The sequence below is a fragment of the Oppia nitens genome, unplaced genomic scaffold, assembly GCF_028296485.1.
Source record: "Oppia nitens isolate AA-2021 unplaced genomic scaffold, nextdenovo-longstitch-racon4-pilon3 scaffold24_pilon_pilon_pilon, whole genome shotgun sequence".
Classification (NCBI taxonomy): Eukaryota; Metazoa; Arthropoda; class Arachnida; order Sarcoptiformes; family Oppiidae; genus Oppia; species Oppia nitens.
The window spans coordinates 570,105-590,439 of record NW_026533204.1 but is presented as its reverse complement, the minus strand read 5'-3'; the positions used below and the strand labels follow the sequence as shown (position 1 = coordinate 590,439).

Here is a 20,335-nt window from a genome sequence, read left to right as displayed (position 1 = left end):
CAAATTTAATAGTTTTTTGAAATATATTATTATTATTATTAGTCAACTGATTGTTTATTTTGATTTGTTTTTTAAATGACAATTATTATTATTATTTGTTGTTATTATTGTATTTTATAACTATTATTAAAACTCCTGCCGACTAATGGATTATTATTATTATTACTCAATCATCACATCCGTGTCCAACATTTTTTTTCATCACTAGTTTATGTTATTTATTATTGGATTTTACTATTTAATTATTTGCATTTAATTATCTCAACGTCGACAACAAGATTAGAATTTATTAATATATTATTTATAAATTATTGATCATTTTTATATATAAAAAAAATATTTAATAAATAATTGAAACATTTTTATTTGTTGTTATCTTAAACAAACAAACAAAATCTTTTTTTCGATACAAAATATACTTATATTTATGATTTGTAGGAATATATATATATATATAAACTGATATATTAATAATTGCATATAAATTAATTTTTCTATTTTAAACAAAAATTATTATATTGTATTTTAAACATATTTAATAGAAAAAAATTTCCTTTAAAACAAAATATTTTGTATGCGATTTACTTAAATTATTGCATTAATTTTTACTGTAAAAGTTGGTAATAATAATAATAACCACAAAAAAACAAACAATAATTTGATTAATAATATTTATTTGTTGATTATTATTCATTTAATCTTTTTATTTATTAAATGTATAAATGTTATATCAATTCAATGTTTTTTTTAAAAAAAATTTCACTAACAATGTTTAATTTTGACAATTAAATAATAATTTTGGTTGTAATTGATTAATTAAACAAAAATATTGTTAAAAATATTTAGATAATAATAATTACAATTTAAATTAATATCATAACAAAACAAATGCCATAAAATAATACTAAATATTACATAAAAAATTTAATTTATTAAATATTTTGAGATTGAAAATCTTTTATTTATTAGATTATTATTATTATTGATGTAAAAATTATTATCATCTTTATTAATCATTTTATCATTGATTATAATTATATAAATAAATAAAAATATTTATTATTTGTAAACAAACAAGCAAACAAACAAATAAATAAACTTACAAAAAAACAATAAAAAAAATTTAATAAATTTAAACGATAAATAAATAAATGTGAATTTTTAAAATATAGCTAATATTGATTATGCTAAAATTAATACTATACTGTGTGTATGTATGTATGTATGTATGTATGTATGTATGTATGTATACTGTATATATATATATATATATTATTACTTACATTTATTGGATCATCATATGTAACGTAATTTTATTTTAGGCAATTTACAGTATATCTGATGTATGTTTTTAAGTACATATTTATATATACTTTTTTTTAAGGATCTTTAACTATTGGAAAAAAACCCTAAGAAATGAAACAATTATTTAATGTAATACAATAGTAAAAAATTAAATAAATTGATTTTAAAGGAGTAAATGGTTAGAAGGGTTAGCAATTTTATAGTGTATATACAGTGTATATAAACATTTTATATCACATAAATTATTATTTTTTATTTACTATTTTTTTCGCTTTTAATAGAGTCGTCCACCAGATTTAGCATCCGAATCATTGATTCTGTAAATTGAAAATTTTGTGTATTAGTTAGGATAGATAAAAAAAAATAACCAAGCTAACTGTGCTGCCGCATAATTTACATAACAACAACAAAAAATCAATTTGCAAACAAACATAATAAACTATACATTTAATACATATACATATTCAAACTTTTCATTGACTAAACTAGTAAGCTATGTATATAATATATACAGTGACTAAATTTTTAACCTATACAGACCAATACATCCCTCCCCCGCCTATCTGCCCACTCACTTGTTTACTACAGTATTGGCTCTTATGGCGCTTTATACCATGGATGTGACATCACATCGCGTATAGTAAACCGTCTTTTCGGATTAATCTCTAACATACCTTGCAATAGATGAACAAACTCCATGGTATTGATCTGTAATCCTCCCGATTGGATGCGTTTGAATTCTTGTTGGTCTTTAATGCCACAGATGAAGCCCATGATCTGCTGATGGGTACGATGGCCGCCAAGTGTTTCGCAGACGGCCAGTGCCAATGAATATATGTCACAGGGTTTTGTTTCGTAGGGCATACTATTGATATAAGGATTGTGTAGAGCTTTGGCTCGGGTAGGCTGCTCGGGTGCTCTATAAATTTCGGTGCCAACACGACCGCATATTTTGGTAGCAATACGGGCCAATCCGAGATCGGACAGCTTGAAAATGGACGATTTGGTTGTCTGATCGTATTTGTAGAGTATGTTCTCAATCTTGATGTCCAAATGGGCGATGTCCTGTTTGTGCAGATACCTGAGCGCACGGGACATCATTCTCAGCCAGGATTTGGCATCGATTTCAGACATACGGCCGCGTAGACGTAAAAAATCTGCCAGACTACCGGAGCACAGTTCCATAAAGTGTAGATGACGTACATGAGGAAAGCCGGTCATGGCGTCGACAATATGAAAGGCATCTTCGGAACGGACCAGATATTGGTGATCCAGAGACTTATGTATACGATATTCGTGAAGCATTTCGGTGACGGCTTCGTGCGGTGAAAAACGATTGCTAAACTGTGCGATAGACATGATCTTACAGGCCAACTCTTCTTGGGTATAGTCACGCTGTGACTGTGTGGACACCAGTTGAGAGCACCGAACTTTCCAAACGGTACCGAATCCGCCGGATCCGAGTCGCTCCAGGAATTCAATGCCGTGATTATTGCACAGAGCTATCTCGGCCGGTGTCAGCGCTTCCGTAGACGGTATCGGATCTTTGTATTGTTCGCCAATTTTGTTCCAATCATAGTAATGATAGCCAGGTCCTCCTCCTGCTCCTCCTGTTGCTGCTCCTCCTCCTACACCTACTCCTCCCGTTGCCATTTACTTTCGATGATATTAAAAAATGATGGCTAAATAAATGGATAGATAGATAGATTTGGTGTAATTTCTGATAATCTTGTATTGTATGTGTTTTCAATATAATTTTTTGTTTGATTTAATTATTATTATTATTTTCTAACTATATTTTTATTATATTTTTGAAAATTTTGAAAGTTTTTTTAAAATAAATATAGTATTTTGTTAAAACTCAGTATAACTTTGTTTGACAAATTTTGTTTAATTATCACAACTAATATCATATTTTTTAAATAACAAAAATAATTTCAATGAGTTATAGCCAATGATTTTATAAGATATTAAATGAACTGTTTTTTAGAGATAATTTTTTGAATGTAATCAATTAATTACCACATTTGACAATAATTTTTGCTGACAATAGCCTAGTAGTAGTTGCGTCCAAAATATTTGAACCAAAACAATATAGTCTATACTTTGAAAAAAATAATAATGTTAGCATAAGTAAGGGCTAATAAAAATTATATTTTTGTTGAAATAGCTAACAGTGCCACACAATTATGATTTCAGAGTGTAATTCTAATTTTTGCATCTTTTAAATTAAAATAAACACAATTTGCTGAATAATTAACTGAAAATTTACTGTTGAAAAAATACTATGATAGGTAACACTATCCCTCCCCCACTCCTTACCCGAGAAATCTATCGAATCAATTACTGTAATATATATATATACCCCATAACTACTGTCTCCTAAACCATGGATGTGCAATCACCTGCTCAATAGTGAATCTTCTATTGGGATTAATCTCAAACATACCTTGAAGTAGTTGACAAAACTCGTAAGTATCGACCCGTATGCCTGGCATCTGTAGATGATAGACTAGGCTGGGATGTTGTATACTAAGTATAGCCGAATGGGTTTGACGGTGCATACGAAGACCGCCGAGTGTTTCACAGACGGCCATTCCCAGCTGCCAGATGTCGCACGGTTTGGGTGCGTACTGTATACGCAGTACTTGGGGATTGGCCTGAGCTTGTAGACGTTTGGGCTGTTCGGGTGCACAGTAAGCTTCAGTTCCCAGACGACCAGATACTATAGTACCAGAACGGGCCATACCCACATCCGATAGCTTAAAAGTGGCCTGACTGGTCTGTGCATTATATTGGTAAAGTATATTGTCTATCTTGATGTCCATATGGCAAATGTTTTTCCGATGCAAATACTGAACAGCCAAACAAATCATACGAAACCATACTTTAGCCTCCGCTTCGCCCAACCGTCCCGGTTGTTGTGGTTGTTGTTGTAGCAGTTGTTTGACACTACCGTTACACAGTTCCATGAAATGCAAATGTCTTACATAGGGAAAGCCGGTCATGGCGTCCACAATATGAAAAGCATCTTCCGATTGGATCAGATACGGATGTCTTAGTGTCTTATGCAGACTATACTCGTAGAGCATTTCGGCGGTGGCTTCTGGAGGTGAAAGGTTACGCTTGAATTTCGATATGGATATGATCTTACAGGCCAGATCTTCTTGGGTATAGTCACGCTGTGACTGTGGCGACAATAGCTGAGAGCATCGGACCTTCCAGACGGCACCGTATCCGCCAGAACCGAGTTTTTCCAAGAATTTGATGCCATGATTCTCGCACAGAGCTATCTCTGGTGGTGTCAATGGATCGGTGGCCGGTATCGGGTCTGTGTATTGTTCGCCAACTTTGTTCCAATCAAAGTATTTCTGGTTGACGGCCATCATTGCTTCCCTTAGAGCTGCGGTAACTTCTGCACCTCCGGCTGCCATTGTTTAGTTTTTTTTGTTGATTATTTGTTTTGTAAATTAAGAAAATCGATACTATTTATACTGTACTTACTTTTGATCTAATATTCTTCTGGTTTATCTGTTTTGTCTCTCTGTTTGTCAAAAAAAAGTTAAACAATTTTATTTTTATTTTTTTTTGTAAATAACTTATTGTTGGAAAAAAATAAAACATTTTAATTATATGCACAAATTAAAAAAAAAATTATAACTCATGTATAATTCAATTTGTATACTAACTCACACACACTATCTATTAACAATACTGTACCGCTATTTAGTCATATTGTTTAAAAGGAAAGGGGTCTAAAAAACTAACAGCCAATTAGTATAAATAAATAGTAATACATGTATCCTAACAATTATGTCAATTAAATTACTAATATTTAATTTACTGTATAATAGATGTTTGTGTAATAGTTATAGAAAATTTTCAAACTTGACTTTTTGTTTATTACAAATTGTAATTTACAAAACATACTGTCCTAACATACAAACAATCAAAAAATACTTTGAAATATATTTCTTATAGTAGATTACGGTTGTAGATACCATGGATGTTGAGCTACCTGTTCAATATTGAATCTAGTTTTTGGATCAGTGGCTAACATACCTTGCAGTAGTTGACAAAACTCCAATGTGTTGATGTCTGTGCCTAAGATATGGACACGACGAAGGATTTGTTCATTTTTTATGCCAATCACTAGCTGTTTGGTCTGTATATGTGTTTTAACACCGCCAAGTGTTTCGCAAACGGCCAGTGCCAGTGAATATATATCGCACGGTTGGGTCGCGTATATAGCACGCGATAGTAGAGGATCGGCCAGAATTTTTGCCCGCGTAGGCTGTTCGGGTGCCATATAGATTTCGGTACCGATGCGACCAGAAATGAATTTACACGAACGGGCCAAACCCAGATCGGATAGTTTAAACTCTGCGGCACTGGTTTGCGGATCAAATAAATAGAGTATATTATCTAACTTAATGTCCAAATGGCTAATATTTTGTCGGTGCAAATACCTGAGTGCGTCACACATCATACGAAACCACGATTTGGCCTCTGATTCGCCCATTTTACCCATCGATTTTAACAGATCTCTAAGATTGCCGGCACACAGTTCCATAAAGTGCAGGTGCCTGACATAGGGAAAGCCAGTCATGGCGTCGACAATATGAAAAGCATCTTCCGATCGGACCAGATATGGATGTTGTAGTCGTTTGTGTAAACTGTATTCTGTCAGCATTTCGGAAGTAGCTTTGGCCGGAGTCTTGTGACGTTTGAATCGGAGAATCGACATTATCTTACAGGCCATGTCTTCGTTTACATAGTTACGATGTGGCTGTGCTGATAATAGTTGCGAGCATCGGACCTGCCAGACCTTACCATAACCGCCAGAACCCAATTCTTTTACAAATTCAATACCTTTGTTACGGCAGACAGCAATCTCTGCCGGCGGTAGAGCTTCATTGGCCGGAAGCGGATCAGTGTATTGCTCGCCAATTGCCTTCCAATTGACAAATTTCTTTTCAATCGCAATCATCGCGGCCCGCATTTCACCCTTTACTTTAACACCAACGCCACCACTTCCTCCTCCACCTCCGACTGCCATTGAAAATGTTGTGTAATTTATATGCAATTAAAACAACTGATAACTGAATTTATATGTTTTATTCTGTGATTCAGCTGTTATTCTTCTAGTATATCAAACAATTATTTTTGTTATGAAATTTATTTTCAATTTATTTTTTGAATAAATATTAAAATTTTATCTTATTGTTAATAATCTTAGATTTTATATATTAATACCTTTAAATTAAAGTATCAAAAGTTATTATGAAAATTAAATGAATAGTAATTAGTGAAAAAAATTGATGGCCAGTGATGAACGATATTTTGTCTATAGACCAGATCTCGATTGTGATAACACAGTATTACTAAAGCCCTATCCCGATCAGTATGTCGACCATAAATGCCGAAAAGTCCGTAAAATTTTTTATAACCGATGGACAGTCAGAACAAACAGGTCAAACATATTGGATGGTTATTACCGAAAGTTTGTCGGCCGAAATCAAAAGTGCCGAACAATTTGAAGCCGCAATCAAACAATTAAATATTTTATTAAAATTATAATTAATTAATTAATTATAATAACTATTTACTGTAATTTTGACATAACAATTGGCATCCGATAAGCTAACTAAAAATTCTACAAAAATCATCATTAATCATATATTAATATATAAATTGTTAATTAGTTTATAAAATCTTAAATTAATTTTTTTTAAAAAAAAGCTTATAATTTAAGTGTAAATATCAGTGTGATTTTTAATAATAATTATTTATTATATATTGCATTCAATATTATATTAATTTTTAACAATATTTGAATTGTGTAAATATTTATATATGTTGATATATAAATATATCAATATTACTAATAAGTAAGTGTATAAGCGTGTGTAAGTGTAGTATAAATATATTAAATATTATATTATATAAAATATATATAAGTAAACTATAATATTTTGTATTAATTTATTATATACAACACTTTAAAAATATGTATGAATTTATTTTCCATTGTTATTTAGAGAATTTTAAATATAATAGGATTTTTTTTAAATAACTATTTTTATACATATTTTATTTCATATAAAATTTTCAAATAATTATCAAGGTCATCTTATATATTTTTTTATCTACGGTCAATAATAAACATATTGTATTACATACAAATAATATAAAGTATTATATTTTTAATTTTACAGTTTACAAATTTACAGTTAATTTCATTTAATATTCAAATTCAAAAGTATATATATATTGATAGATTAATACACATAATGGCAATAATCAATTATTGCAATTAGGGTTCGATAATATATTGATCGTTTTATTATCCATAAGTTCCTTATTTTCCCTGGGAATTCATAGGGAATTTATATAATTTTGCTATCACCTATTTAACAAAAAAAAACGTCAAATTTTCTTATAATTTAAAAAATAAATGTCATATTAAACTGTATTTTGAATGGTATTTATCAAAAGTACTGTATATCTAAATTTATTGAATTAATATTTATTTTTTTATATATTTCTGAAATTTTATGCAAATTATTTAAGTTTTTTGTGCTATTTATTGTAATAATATAAAATATATTTTCCTTTTTAATGAATGAAAGGAGTGAAAATAACACATTTTCCGGTAAAATAAAAGGAAATTTATAAGGAAATTTCGCTAGCTTATAAAGTTACACTAACTCTAATAGCAAATGTTTGATCAATATTATTGCTTAAATTGTTTGTTTTATAGTAATCAAACAAAAAATATACACTTTTATATATTAATATATATATATATCGTTTTTATACTGTATTACAATAATATACTTTATATTGAAAGTTTCAATTTGAAACCTAAAAAAATTAATATCTATATATGAATTTATTTTACATGTTATTTAAACAATTTTAAAAGCAATAGTTTTTTTAATAACATTATTTATACGTATTTTATTTTATTTAAAATTATATATTAATTATCAAGGTCATCTAATATGTTTATCCAATGTTTTTATAATAAAAACATATTATGTATTACTTAAAATTAAATAAAGTATATTATATATTGAACATTTTGAAGTATGCGTGGGTGTGGGTTTATATATTAATAAAATAAACATTTTGCATAATCAGCAACAAAAACAAAATAAAATTTACAGTTAATTTCATATTATAATTGAAATAAAGTAGATTTCAATGTAAAGGTTTTTATGAAATGTTTTTTATACATTTCCTTTTATCATAGAATATAACTGGAAATCAAAACATAAATTTTTATTTATTAATTAATCAATAATAATTGTTATATAATTTTTAATAATAAATTTAATGAATTATAGTTTATTTAAGTAATTCATAAACAAATATAGTATAAAATATATCTGTGATATTTTATGACCATTAAAAAGTTATGGATATCTTTATTTGTTATATTTTACTGTAAATGACATAACAATAATTATGACAACTAGTGTTGAAAATCTAGAAGTTTTGCAGGCATTAAATCAAATGCCCGATTGTTTGCCACCGATTACCGAACAAGTGGTAGCCAGTGATGAACGATATGTTATCTATAGACCGGATCTCGATTGTGATAACACAGTATTACCAAAGCCCTATCCCGATCAGTATGTCGACCATTGGGATGAAAATCATGTAAAGATGCCAAACAGTCCAGAAAATATTGTGATAACCGACGGAAAGTTAGCACAAACTGATCAAACATATTGGATGGTTATTACCGAAAGTTTGTCGGCCGAAATCAAAAGTGCCGAACAATTTGAAGCCGCAATCAAAGCATACAATCCGGATATCGGCGACAAAAAGTTTGATGTTTTCGAAACGTTTGTCACAAATATCTGTAACGATCGGGAAAGGGATGAACTGTTTAATGAAATTATACCACAAATGTCTCGATTGGCATTAAGTTTGCCTAAAATTGTCACCCAATCGATTCCACTGTTAAGACAACGACAAAATCGGACACTATTTCTCAGTCAACAACAGTGCGCCTGTCTTTTGGCGAACAGTTTTTTCTGTACTTTTCCTCAACGAAATCAAGAAATTCAAGCCACGAATTATAACCTACCGGTTGCCAATTTTTTTAGGTAATCCAGAAAAACAACTGTCCGCTTTAATATTACTAAAAATATTAATACTTTTTAACTAACAGTTTGTTTACAAATTACGGTCAATCAGGAGCTTACTCGACAACAAAACTCCAGAAACTAAGATGTATTGTAAACTATTTTCGTCGTGTCCTCCGAAATATGCCCACAGGAGTGGTCAGCTTTGAACGCCGTTATCTACAAATAGACGATTTGCCCGATTGGTCTCAGTCGACAAAAACAATCCGAAAACTGGTGCCAATGACTGATGGATTGATAGAGACGGCGGGTTCGGGATTCATGCAAATAGATTTCGCCAACAAAAACATTGGCGGCGGTGTCTTAAGTTGCGGTTGTGTTCAGGAAGAGATCCGGTTTGTTATAAATCCGGAACTACTGGTCGCCCGATTGTTTACCGAACAACAATTGTGTACCGAAGCCGTCCATATATACGGTACCGAACAGTTCAACAAATACTCAGGCTATTCAATGACATTCAAATGGACGGGTGATTATGTGGATCAAACACCATCAGATCAATGGAGACGTCGTACCACTCGTATTGTGGCCATCGATGCGATATATTTTTCGTCCGACAATAAACACTTGCAATACGGCCGCGAAATATTTGAACGCGAATTGAATAAGGCGTTCGCAGGTTTTCTGGACAGAGATACCGATGAACCGGAATACCTGAGCGCTATTGCATCGGGCAATTGGGGTTGCGGTGCATTCAATGGAGACCCGGAGCTCAAAGCCTTGGTTCAGTTGATGGCAGTCTCGCAGGTGAACCGGGATTTGGTATACTTTACGTTCGATAATCCACAACTCAAGACACGGTTGGATAATATCAATAAGTTTATTGTCGACAAAAACATAAATGTGGGACAATTGCATCGGGCACTCGTAGATTATGACAACTACCGGAATCAAGTGTCGGTTAAAAATTGCAAAAATTTATTTGATTTTATTATAGATGGAAAAAATTTGATAACTAAAAAATGGATAACTAAATTATTTTCATTTAAATAAATATTTAAAGTTATTAAGTTAATTATTCTTTTATAGTAATAAATAAATAAAATATTTTTTTTTGTAAATTTTTGTAAAATTATAAATTAAATTAGTAGTAAATCTAATAATTATTTACTGGGCTATGGACTATAGCCAACATTTCTACATCATTATCGTTAATCACATATTAAAATGATTTATTAATTAGTATTTAATTCTTAAAGTATTTTTTTCAAAAAATAAGGTTTGAATTATTATTTCTTTAATACAATTTTATATTAGTTTAACTATTTTTTTGTAAATATTGTAATTTTTTTAATGCAATTGTTTTATACAAAAATTATAAATAAATTAATATATGTTGTTTACAGAATTTTAAACTTAACAAAAAGTTTTTTAATAACATTTTTAATACGTATTTTATATTCCATATTATGTTTTACATCGATTATCAAGGTCATCTAATGTTATATTATACATAAAATTATATACAGATACAATAATATATTTTGCAGTATATGTATGTATGTGTTTATTTATTTGTATAATCAATAATAACAATTTTGTATAAAAATAACAACAACAATAATAAATATACTTTTACTGGTAATTTACAATTGATTTCATATTACATACGTATTATTGACATAGATTTTTAAAAGTGTTTATAGATTTCAATGTAAACGTTAATAAAATGTTTTATGCATTTCATATTGCAATACAAAACGTAAAATTTTCATATCTATCAATAAAATATATTTATTTAAATTTGTTTCTTATATAAGAGCAAAAACTTTACTTTCATTACAATCTTAATTGCAGTTATATATGCTTTATAATTGTTAAATATGTAATTCAATAAATTATATTTGATTTTTTAAAAATTTTTATTGAAGTCATTCATAGACATATTGTATAAATTAAATTTGTGATATTTTTACTGTATATGACGTAACAATAATTATGACAACTAGTGTTGAAAATCTAGAAGTTTTGCAGGCATTGAATCAAATGCCCGATTGTTTGCCACCGATGACCGAACAAGTAGTGGCCATTGATGAACGATATGTTCTCTATAGACCGGATCTCGATTGTGATAACACAGTATTACCAAAGCCCTATCCCGATCAGTATGTCGACCATTGGGATGAAAATCATGTAAAGATGCCGAACAGTCCCGAAAATATTGTCATAACCGACGGAAAGTTAGCACAAACTGATCAAACATATTGGATGGTTATTACCGAAAGTTTATCGGCCGAAATCAAAAGTGCCGAACAATTTGAAAGAGCAATCAAAGCATATAATCCGGATATCGGCGACAAAAAGTTTGATGTTTTCGAAACGTTTGTCACAAATATCTGTAACGATCGGGAAAGGGATGAACTGTTTAATGAAATTATACCACAAATGTCTCGATTGGCATTAAGTTTGCCTAAAATTGTCACCCAATCGATTCCACTGTTAAGACAACGACAAAATCGGACATTATTTCTCAGTCAACAACAGTGCGCCTGTCTTTTGGCGAACAGTTTTTTGTGTACTTTTCCTCAACGAAATCAATGCAAAGGCCCGAACCAGAACCTACCGGTGACCAACTTCTTGAGGTAATCATCTATGAAATAAAACAAAATAACTGTCTATTTTTAATACTATTAAAAAATTATTTAAAATCTTTATACTTTTATCTAACAGTTTGTTCACAAATCACGGTCAACGAGGAGCTGACTCGACAACAAAACTACAGAAATTGAAATGTATTGTCAACTATTTTCGTCGTGTAATCAGAAATATGCCCACAGGAGTGGTCAGCTTTGAACGCCGTTATCTTCAGTACAACGATCTGCCCGATTGGTCTGAGTCGGAAAAAACTATCCGAAAACTGGTACCTATGACTGAGGGATTAATAGAGACGGAAGGTTCGGGATTCATGCAAATAGATTTTGCCAATAAAAACATTGGCGGCGGTGTCTTAAGTCGCGGTTGTGTTCAGGAAGAGATCCGATTTGTTATAAATCCAGAACTATTGGTCGCCCGATTGTTTACCGAACGCCAATTGGGTACCGAAGCCGTCCATATATACGGTACCGAACAGTTCAACACTTACTCAGGCTATTCAAAGACATTCAAATGGACGGGTGATTATGTGGATCAAACACCATCAGATCAACGGGAGACGTCGCGCCACCCGTATTATAGCCATCGATGCGCTGCATTTTTCGCACGGCAATAAACACGTGCAATACGGCCGCGAAAAGTTTGAACGCGAATTGAATAAGGCTTTCGCAGGTTTTCTGGACAGAGATACCAATGAACCCGAATACCTGAGCGCTATTGCGTCGGGCAATTGGGGTTGCGGTGCATACAATGGCGACCCGGAGCTTAAAACGTTGATCCAGTTGATGGCATCCTCGCAGGTGAACCGTGATTTAGTATACTTTACGTTCAATAATCCAAAACTCAAGACACGGTTGGATAATATCAATAAGTTTATTGTCGACACAAACATAAATGTGGGACAATTGCATCGGGCACTGATAGCATACGCCGACTACAGAAGCCAAGTGTCTGCTGATAATTGCAAAAGTTTATTAGATTTTATTATAGAATCAAAAAATACATTTTTAGATATAATTAAATAATTAGATTTATTAATTTTTATTATTATAATAAATTAATATACTACATAAATTATTTTTGAAAATTTTTATATATTGATATATCATAGTTACTATATTATACTATATTGCAAAACAAGTAATGCTACTTAAATTAAAAATATTAAACTGTATTAAAAATAATATATTTTAAACTTTTAAATTAATAAACTTTTTTGTTAGATATATAGTTATAACTACTATTATTAGTAAATCATAATAAATCTTTACTGGGATTAAACCATAACAATTGGCATCCATCCGATGAGCTGGCTAACATTTCACATTTAATATTAGGCATTGACATAAATGTGCTATTTTTGAGCACTTCAATTATATCGCACATTATATCGTCACCAATACTATTATTAGCTAGCTTATTTTGGTGGCAAATCAAAAACAAATTGCCCATGGTAAACTGATAGCTATCTACTAGATCACCAATGACCGGGGGAGGGGTATTGCACAGACATGTGATGATATAATCATTGGACTCAAATGTAAACTTTTTAGTGATTAGATTGTAAGTTTCAATTAGATAATCCATGTTTTGGAACAGTTGGTTGAAAAACTCTCCCGAAGCCACTGTCAATATGTCATCCAATGGCCATTTTGTTACCACAATCGTTGTTGTTGTTGTTGCTGCTGATGGTGACTGAAATATTTTGTTTGCAATTTCAATCTTGTTATTAATCCAGGATTGACTGTCTGATTCACAATTGATATCATTATTACTTTGCTGATTATTTTCACTGATATTGATGGGTGTAATTGAAATAATATTATTAGTTAAGTTTTCAAGATTTATATTCATTTTTATGAATATATAGTTATAAACATAAATTAAAAATATACACTAAAAAAATATTTTAGTTTATATTATAATTTAATTGAATTACTGTAGATATTTATTTAAAAGTAATAAAATTGACAATATTATTTCAAAGCAACAAAAAATTATTATAATTTTTATACACTAATTGCTAAGTCATTGCATATAATTTTTAAAAAAAAATAAATTTATTAAATGATAGACATTACACTAGTAAAAAAACAGATTATTACATTATTAAATATTTAGTTAAATTATTATCACAAAATATAAATTGCAATTTTTAGTAGTTATTTTAGTGAAATATTAAATAGTTTATAATATAAACTATTTAATATTTCACTAAAATAACTACTAAAAATTGCAATTTATATTTTAATAAACTTTATATAAACTTTTCAGCTCAACAATCATATAGTATTGTATATAAAATAACATTACATCAATAAATAAACTATTTTAAAATCAAGGTTTATTTATAAATGTGTTTAAGTGATCACGTATGCATTTAATTGCCTAATAAGTTTCAAATACTATTTAATATATTAAAATATATTAATTCTAAAAATTTGCTGAAAATATTTTACTTTTAATAAAATTGATGTAACTTTATATTTTTAAGAAAAATTTTCTAGTAATAATAATAATAAGTTAAATTTAGGTATATAACAATTTATTTCTATTATTAACAAATTTAAGTCATATAATTTGAATTTAACAAATAAAAAATAAATAGAAATATTTATATTTATATAATTAAAAATTTTAAGTTTAATAGAAACTTAATATTACTAGATTTAATAGGGATATATTTTAAATCAAAGATTATCTATAATTAATAATGCTTAATATTTAAATATTTTATATTATTATTATTATAAGTATTAATTATATAATTTTGCTAAAATTATTTTTTTAAAATCATATTTTAGTAATTGATAAAACATAATATGTCTAAAAGCGATGATAATAATAATAAAGTAAACTGGTCGACTGTGGTTTTAAATGATACTGGTAAATTTCTCGAAGCTATAACAACTGGCCATAAATGTCAAACACGTTTTCGGCTCATACCTACCGAACATTTAAATAAAGCTACCCGTGCAGGTATTATTGATGGCAATCTCGGCAGATTAGGTCAAGATGGATATCCTAAAGGTAAATTTTTTTTTTAATTTGATTATTATTATTACCAGTAGTCATATAAATAGTAATAATTAGTAATTAGTATAATTTTTTGTATCAATATTATACTATACTGTATATAAAATAATAATTATTTAACCTACAGGTGCGCCAATTATACGTTTTGACAATCCTCACGGCGGTAAAGGAGTTTCGCAAAGTCCGCACATCAATATCGATCCGAAAGGCTTTTCTAATGCAAATAATCCTCACATCCGAGTGCCGGCCAGTCTTATAGATTGTGCCGATAAAGTCGACAAAATACTGAAAGGTGTTTCAAAATGGTTGACCATCGCAGCCGTAATCATCGATGGCGTCCGGATCTGTGCCGCCATTTACGAAGACTGCACCGCAGATGATAATCATGTTTTACCGATGAGAACAATCAGAACAATCGCCGAAATTGCCGGCGGATGGATTGGCGGCGCAATAGGTGCCAAATGTGGCGCTGTATTGGGTGCCGCTATCGGTGCCTGTGTTGGCTCATTGTTTGGCGGTGTTGGTGCAGTCATAGGGGCGCCTATTGGCGCTATAATTGGTGGACTGGTTGGAGGTACAGTGGGTGGTTTGCTTGGTAGATATTTGGCCGGACAGTTTATTGATAGGCAACTTGGAAGTGGAGGTGATGGAAACACTGCTAAATTTGTGGATATGGTCGATGTATTTGAAACGGGTTGGCCATTGTTTACTATTGTTGGTCTCAACCCATTGCTATCAGTGATACCATTTTTTGCCAGTACCTTGACTTCACCAATATCACCAGTATCCATTTTAAATCCAATTGGTTTTGGTGCAATTGGTGGATTAATGTATAGCCTATTTAAAAAAATCTAGGTTTTAATTTATAATCTAAAAATAATTAATAATTTTTGATTTTATATTAATAGTGATTAATCTACCTTGTTTAATACTCCAAAAAAGTGTAAAACTCTACGCTTTTGATTGTGAGTCTATAATTAAAATTTGATGATTAATATAAAAAAAATTAAACTTATTTAGAAGATTTTTTCAATTTACCCCCTTGGCCTAAAAACCAAAAAGTTAGGGGGTCCCATAAAAGTTTTTGGCGCCTTAGGCCAGTTTTTTTAATTAATGTAAAATTTAATATTAATGAAAAATATAAATACTAATTGAGTTTTAATATAAGTAGCTTATTAGCTTACCATAAGTTAATTATTTCTATTTTAACATTAATAATTTTTAATTTAATTATTTTACAAAGAAAAATAATAAATAATTTATTTTAAATTACAGATATTTTGATAATTTGTAAACTGTATTAATATGAAATCTCAAACAACTGGAGATACACGTCAAACACATTTTGAATATTTAAATAATTTTGACAATATATTAAATTTCGCAAACAAACAAACAAACAGACACACACACATACATTTCAGAAAATAAACTTTTTAAAGTTTGTTTTAAAATATGATCATACAATTAGAGCAATTGTGGTAATTTGACTAATAAATGTATACAATTAACTTTAAATAAATTAAATAATTTTTTAATTAATATACTGTATTTTATATAGTGAATTTATCTAGCTTATTTAATGTACTGTACATCTATGAGTCAATTAGACATAATTATTGCTGTAACTGTATGATGACTAATATAAATTAAATTTGAAATTATTGATATTTAAATGTATGTTTGTAATTTTTAGTACTATTTATTTATTTTTTAATTAATGTTTTATTTAAAAATACATTTTATATAAATAACAATATTTATTTATAACAATATTTAATTATCTAAATTTATTAGTTGTATTAAATGATGATTATTCAGATGAAATAAATGTGAATTTGAATTATCCCGCAAATAGTTGGCACACAATTGTCTGCACGAATCGACAAATTGTTTCATATATTCAGTATAAGCCCATCCCATAGTCAAACCCGAATGTTGGACAGTATGTTTGGCCACTGCAGTCATTAGCATATCAGAAACATCTAGATTTTTATACTCATCTTCGACATACATGTGCTCTATCCAAACACCTTTGCCAATGTTTAGCCAATAATTTTGGTAAAACAATACAAAACCAATAAGCGATTTGTTATTGTTGTCCTTAAGCTGTGCCACAAACACCCGAAATAGTCCAATATCTAACTGTTCGTTGAATTCATGCATTTCTAAAGGTTTGCTTCTATCTATCTCTTGCTTCTCATATTTTAGACAATTATTAAACAATTGGTTCAATTCATGCCAGTCCTCTGTACGGTATTTTCTAACAGTGAATATTGAATTGTCGGCATAATTGTCGGCTACTAATCTTAAGCCTTCGGCGCCAAACAAAGCAAACTTGTGATTATATATGCCATACGTTTCCGATATGTTAATACTTCCCATATGCTTATAGAAAGACAGGGCACTTGTATTCCAGCTTAAACACCGCCAGTCTATATAATCGTACGATTTATTGGCCGCTTGTTTGGCCAGTGCCGACATTAGTGCCCGACCCATACCCGATCCACGACACTGTTGGCTGACATATAAGTCATCCATCCAAATACCTTTGCCCGATATGAGCGAGTATTTTGTGTAATACAAAATAAAACCAACGATTTGTTTGTCGGCACTATTTTCGGCAACTAATAGCCGAAACACAGAACATTGTTCATCGAATCCAATGTCTTGTAATTCTTTCAAATCGACCACTTTGTCGGTGTCGAGCATTTGATAGACGATAAACTCTTTAAACATACTTATTATGGCCTCACAGTCCTCTTTAATACCTTTCCTTATAATAAACATTATTATTATTCTTAAACACTGTTTAATTAATATTGTTTTTATTAATCATTAAATATTACTTATTAATAAACAAAACAAAAATGGTTAATTTTTAATTAAGTTATTTTTTTTTATTTATAGATATTTTTTAAATATAAAAAATAAAACCATTTATCAATTTACATTATCATCAAGGTCATTTTAATGAAATATAAAAAAATTATTATTATTATTACATAAAAAACTAATATATTAAATAATTACTATTACTGAGATACCTGAGCTAATTGTGTCAATTTGCCGAAAACTAATTCCCATGGATTGATAGAAGACGCAGGGTTTTCGGGATTCATGCAAATTCGTGATTTCATCAACAAATACATTGACATCAGTGTCATAAATCTCAGGTTGTGTTCATAAAAAAACATACAGTTTATCATAAACTACCGGTAATTATGTCGATCAGATCAATGGAGACGTCATATCACCCGAATTGTAACCATCGATGCGCTGCACTTTTCGCGCAATAATAAACACTTCACGCAATACGGGGCGCGAAATATTTGAACGCAAATTAAATTTAAAGGCTTTGGTAGAGGTTTTCTGGACAGAGAAAACTTTGCCGATTAGGGATACAAACAAATAGACAAAATTGTAATTTTCATTAAAAATTTTATAAAATATTTATTGCTATTTTTTTATTAGACATAAATTTTATTATTTAGTATCATATATTAAAACTTATATTGCATTTACATTCAATGCATAGATAATCTTGTAAACATGAATGAAACATATTTACTATTGATAAATCTGGTGACTGATTGATATCATAAAAATATTTATTAAAAATAATTATTAGTTTCTATGATTTATGTTATAATAAAAATAATTACTTTTATTTCTATATTTATGAATATTGAATGAATGTATATTATATCATATATCTTATAAGTGTACTGTATATACCTTTCATAAATATTTAGTTTTACAGTATTTTATTTCATGTCCTAACCCAATAGAGAATTAAATTTTTAAAATTAAGATATAAATATGACTCTCACATACTTATACAAGACATTGAAATACTTTTTTTTTAAAATTAAATAATTATAAATAAATAAAATTCATTAAAACAAATTGTTATAAAAATTTCAAAAATTTAGTATACTGTATATACAAAATTAGATTATGTTTTTTTTACTAATCATAGATTTTATGTATAATTATATAATAAATTATAAATACAGCGATTCACAAAAAAATTGTATAATAATAATGATATAATTATTATTTTTCTCAAACATTTTTTTTACTTAATATTAGTTATTTATTAATCATTAAATATTAATTTTTAATACAGTAGTTGAAAAATATCTAATTTTAAAATAATTAAGTTATTATTATTTTATATTTATAGATAATTTTGCACATTTATATATTTAGAAAATATATAAATAAGGCATTTATCAATTTAGACCAATATGTCATCAAGGTCATTTCAATGAAATATAAACAAAAAATTTAATAAGAAATTTTAATTATTAATTAATATTATTATAATAATACAATAACACACAAAAATGTTGTTACTATTGTGATTGACATCCCTGAGCTAATTGTGTTAAAGTTTGGCCAAACAGCCGAAACACTTTTGTCTGTTCGCTTGATTCGCCCAAATCAATGGCACCCAACTTCTTATACATAGACATAGCACCGGTATTCCAGACAAATACATCCCATTCCATTCGTGCGCATCCGTCGGCCAGCGCTTGTTTAGCCACAGCTGCCATCAATTGGCGACCGATACCCGTTCCACGGCATTCGGGACTAACGTACAAGTGTTCCATCCATACGCCCCGACCAGTCCAGGCCGAGTACTTTGGATAATACAATGCAAATCCGACCAGTTGTTGGCTATCATTGTGTTGGGCGACAAACGTTTGAAACTGTAGACACTCCGGTTGGTCACCGAATCCATCTTTTTCTATCACCTGGACTTCGACTACCCGATTGCCGTCCAGATTCTGATATATAGCCAACTCTCGAAACAATTGGCGTAATTCACTGCTGTCCTCTTTCACTCCTTTCCTTATTGTAAACGACATTATTTGTCAAACTATTAGCATTAAAATCAAGTATTCAACTAATTTTTTAAATTAATTTAACAACAAAAACAAAATATCAATTATTTTATTTTGCAAATTTTAGCTAGGTTATGTGCAGTATAGATACACATTTACAATATAAAGATAGTATAAAATACTGCTAATTACCAGATTTTGTTAAATTTTTTTGTGGATACACTAAATAAAATATTTACTTAAAGTATAAAATACAGTAGAAATAATATTTAACATTAAAATAGTTGTGCAAAGTTTATAAAATATTGGTTTTCAAGGATATATAAAATTTATATTATAAATAAATCATATGGTACTAACATTTATAGGAATAATAATACATAATACAGT

General features: G+C 29.4%; 7 protein-coding genes across 10 annotated transcripts; 3 read left to right on the top strand and 4 right to left on the bottom strand.

Annotated features, from left to right (window-relative positions):
* Window positions 1-1,801: 1,801 nt before the first annotated feature.
* Window positions 1,802-4,873, bottom strand: LOC128953874 (uncharacterized). 4 transcript variants are annotated; one of them, XM_054299403.1, is made up of 4 exons: window positions 4,810-4,873; window positions 3,755-4,732; window positions 3,328-3,404; window positions 2,880-2,987 (listed from the first exon to the last, which is right to left on the bottom strand). In XM_054299403.1, the coding sequence occupies exons 2-4, from the start codon at window positions 4,692-4,694 to the stop codon at window positions 2,940-2,942; spliced, it is 1,065 nt and encodes a 354-aa protein (XP_054155378.1). In that variant the 5' UTR covers window positions 4,695-4,732; window positions 4,810-4,873; the 3' UTR covers window positions 2,880-2,939. The 4 variants fall into 4 exon arrangements, with proteins under 4 accessions (XP_054155379.1, XP_054155378.1, XP_054155377.1 ...); XM_054299402.1 differs by having other exon boundaries at window positions 3,755-4,873; XM_054299404.1 differs by lacking the exons at window positions 3,328-3,404; window positions 4,810-4,873 and having other exon boundaries at window positions 1,802-2,987; window positions 3,755-3,771.
* A 368-nt stretch (window positions 4,874-5,241) lies between these two features.
* On the bottom strand, window positions 5,242-6,472 carry LOC128953906 (serine/threonine-protein kinase Chk2-like). The gene has a single exon (XM_054299441.1). The coding sequence runs from the start codon at window positions 6,362-6,364 to the stop codon at window positions 5,291-5,293; it is 1,074 nt and encodes a 357-aa protein (XP_054155416.1). The 5' UTR covers window positions 6,365-6,472; the 3' UTR covers window positions 5,242-5,290.
* A 2,249-nt stretch (window positions 6,473-8,721) lies between these two features.
* LOC128954043 (poly(ADP-ribose) glycohydrolase-like) lies at window positions 8,722-10,818 on the top strand. The gene is made up of 3 exons (XM_054299607.1): window positions 8,722-9,425; window positions 9,491-10,401; window positions 10,811-10,818. The coding sequence occupies exons 1-3, from the start codon at window positions 8,779-8,781 to the stop codon at window positions 10,816-10,818; spliced, it is 1,566 nt and encodes a 521-aa protein (XP_054155582.1). The 5' UTR covers window positions 8,722-8,778.
* Window positions 10,819-11,253: 435 nt separating this feature from the next.
* On the top strand, window positions 11,254-13,210 carry LOC128954042 (poly(ADP-ribose) glycohydrolase-like). Its single transcript, XM_054299606.1, is given in 4 exon segments — window positions 11,254-12,046; window positions 12,135-12,609; window positions 12,611-13,005; window positions 13,168-13,210. Coding segments are annotated over 4 exon segments (1,557 nt in total). The 5' UTR covers window positions 11,254-11,402.
* Window positions 13,211-14,528: 1,318 nt separating this feature from the next.
* LOC128954041 (uncharacterized) lies at window positions 14,529-16,007 on the top strand. The gene is made up of 4 exons (XM_054299605.1): window positions 14,529-14,589; window positions 14,861-15,086; window positions 15,220-15,922; window positions 16,001-16,007. The coding sequence occupies exons 2-4, from the start codon at window positions 14,879-14,881 to the stop codon at window positions 16,005-16,007; spliced, it is 918 nt and encodes a 305-aa protein (XP_054155580.1). The 5' UTR covers window positions 14,529-14,589; window positions 14,861-14,878.
* Window positions 16,008-16,868: 861 nt separating this feature from the next.
* On the bottom strand, window positions 16,869-18,381 carry LOC128954040 (uncharacterized). Its single transcript, XM_054299604.1, has 2 exons — window positions 18,140-18,381; window positions 16,869-17,863 (listed from the first exon to the last, which is right to left on the bottom strand). The coding sequence occupies exons 1-2, from the start codon at window positions 18,177-18,179 to the stop codon at window positions 16,869-16,871; spliced, it is 1,035 nt and encodes a 344-aa protein (XP_054155579.1). The 5' UTR covers window positions 18,180-18,381.
* A 1,072-nt stretch (window positions 18,382-19,453) lies between these two features.
* On the bottom strand, window positions 19,454-20,191 carry LOC128954039 (thialysine N-epsilon-acetyltransferase-like). The gene is made up of 2 exons (XM_054299603.1): window positions 20,138-20,191; window positions 19,454-19,980 (listed from the first exon to the last, which is right to left on the bottom strand). The coding sequence occupies exon 2, from the start codon at window positions 19,967-19,969 to the stop codon at window positions 19,454-19,456; it is 516 nt and encodes a 171-aa protein (XP_054155578.1). The 5' UTR covers window positions 19,970-19,980; window positions 20,138-20,191.
* Window positions 20,192-20,335: the final 144 nt, after the last annotated feature.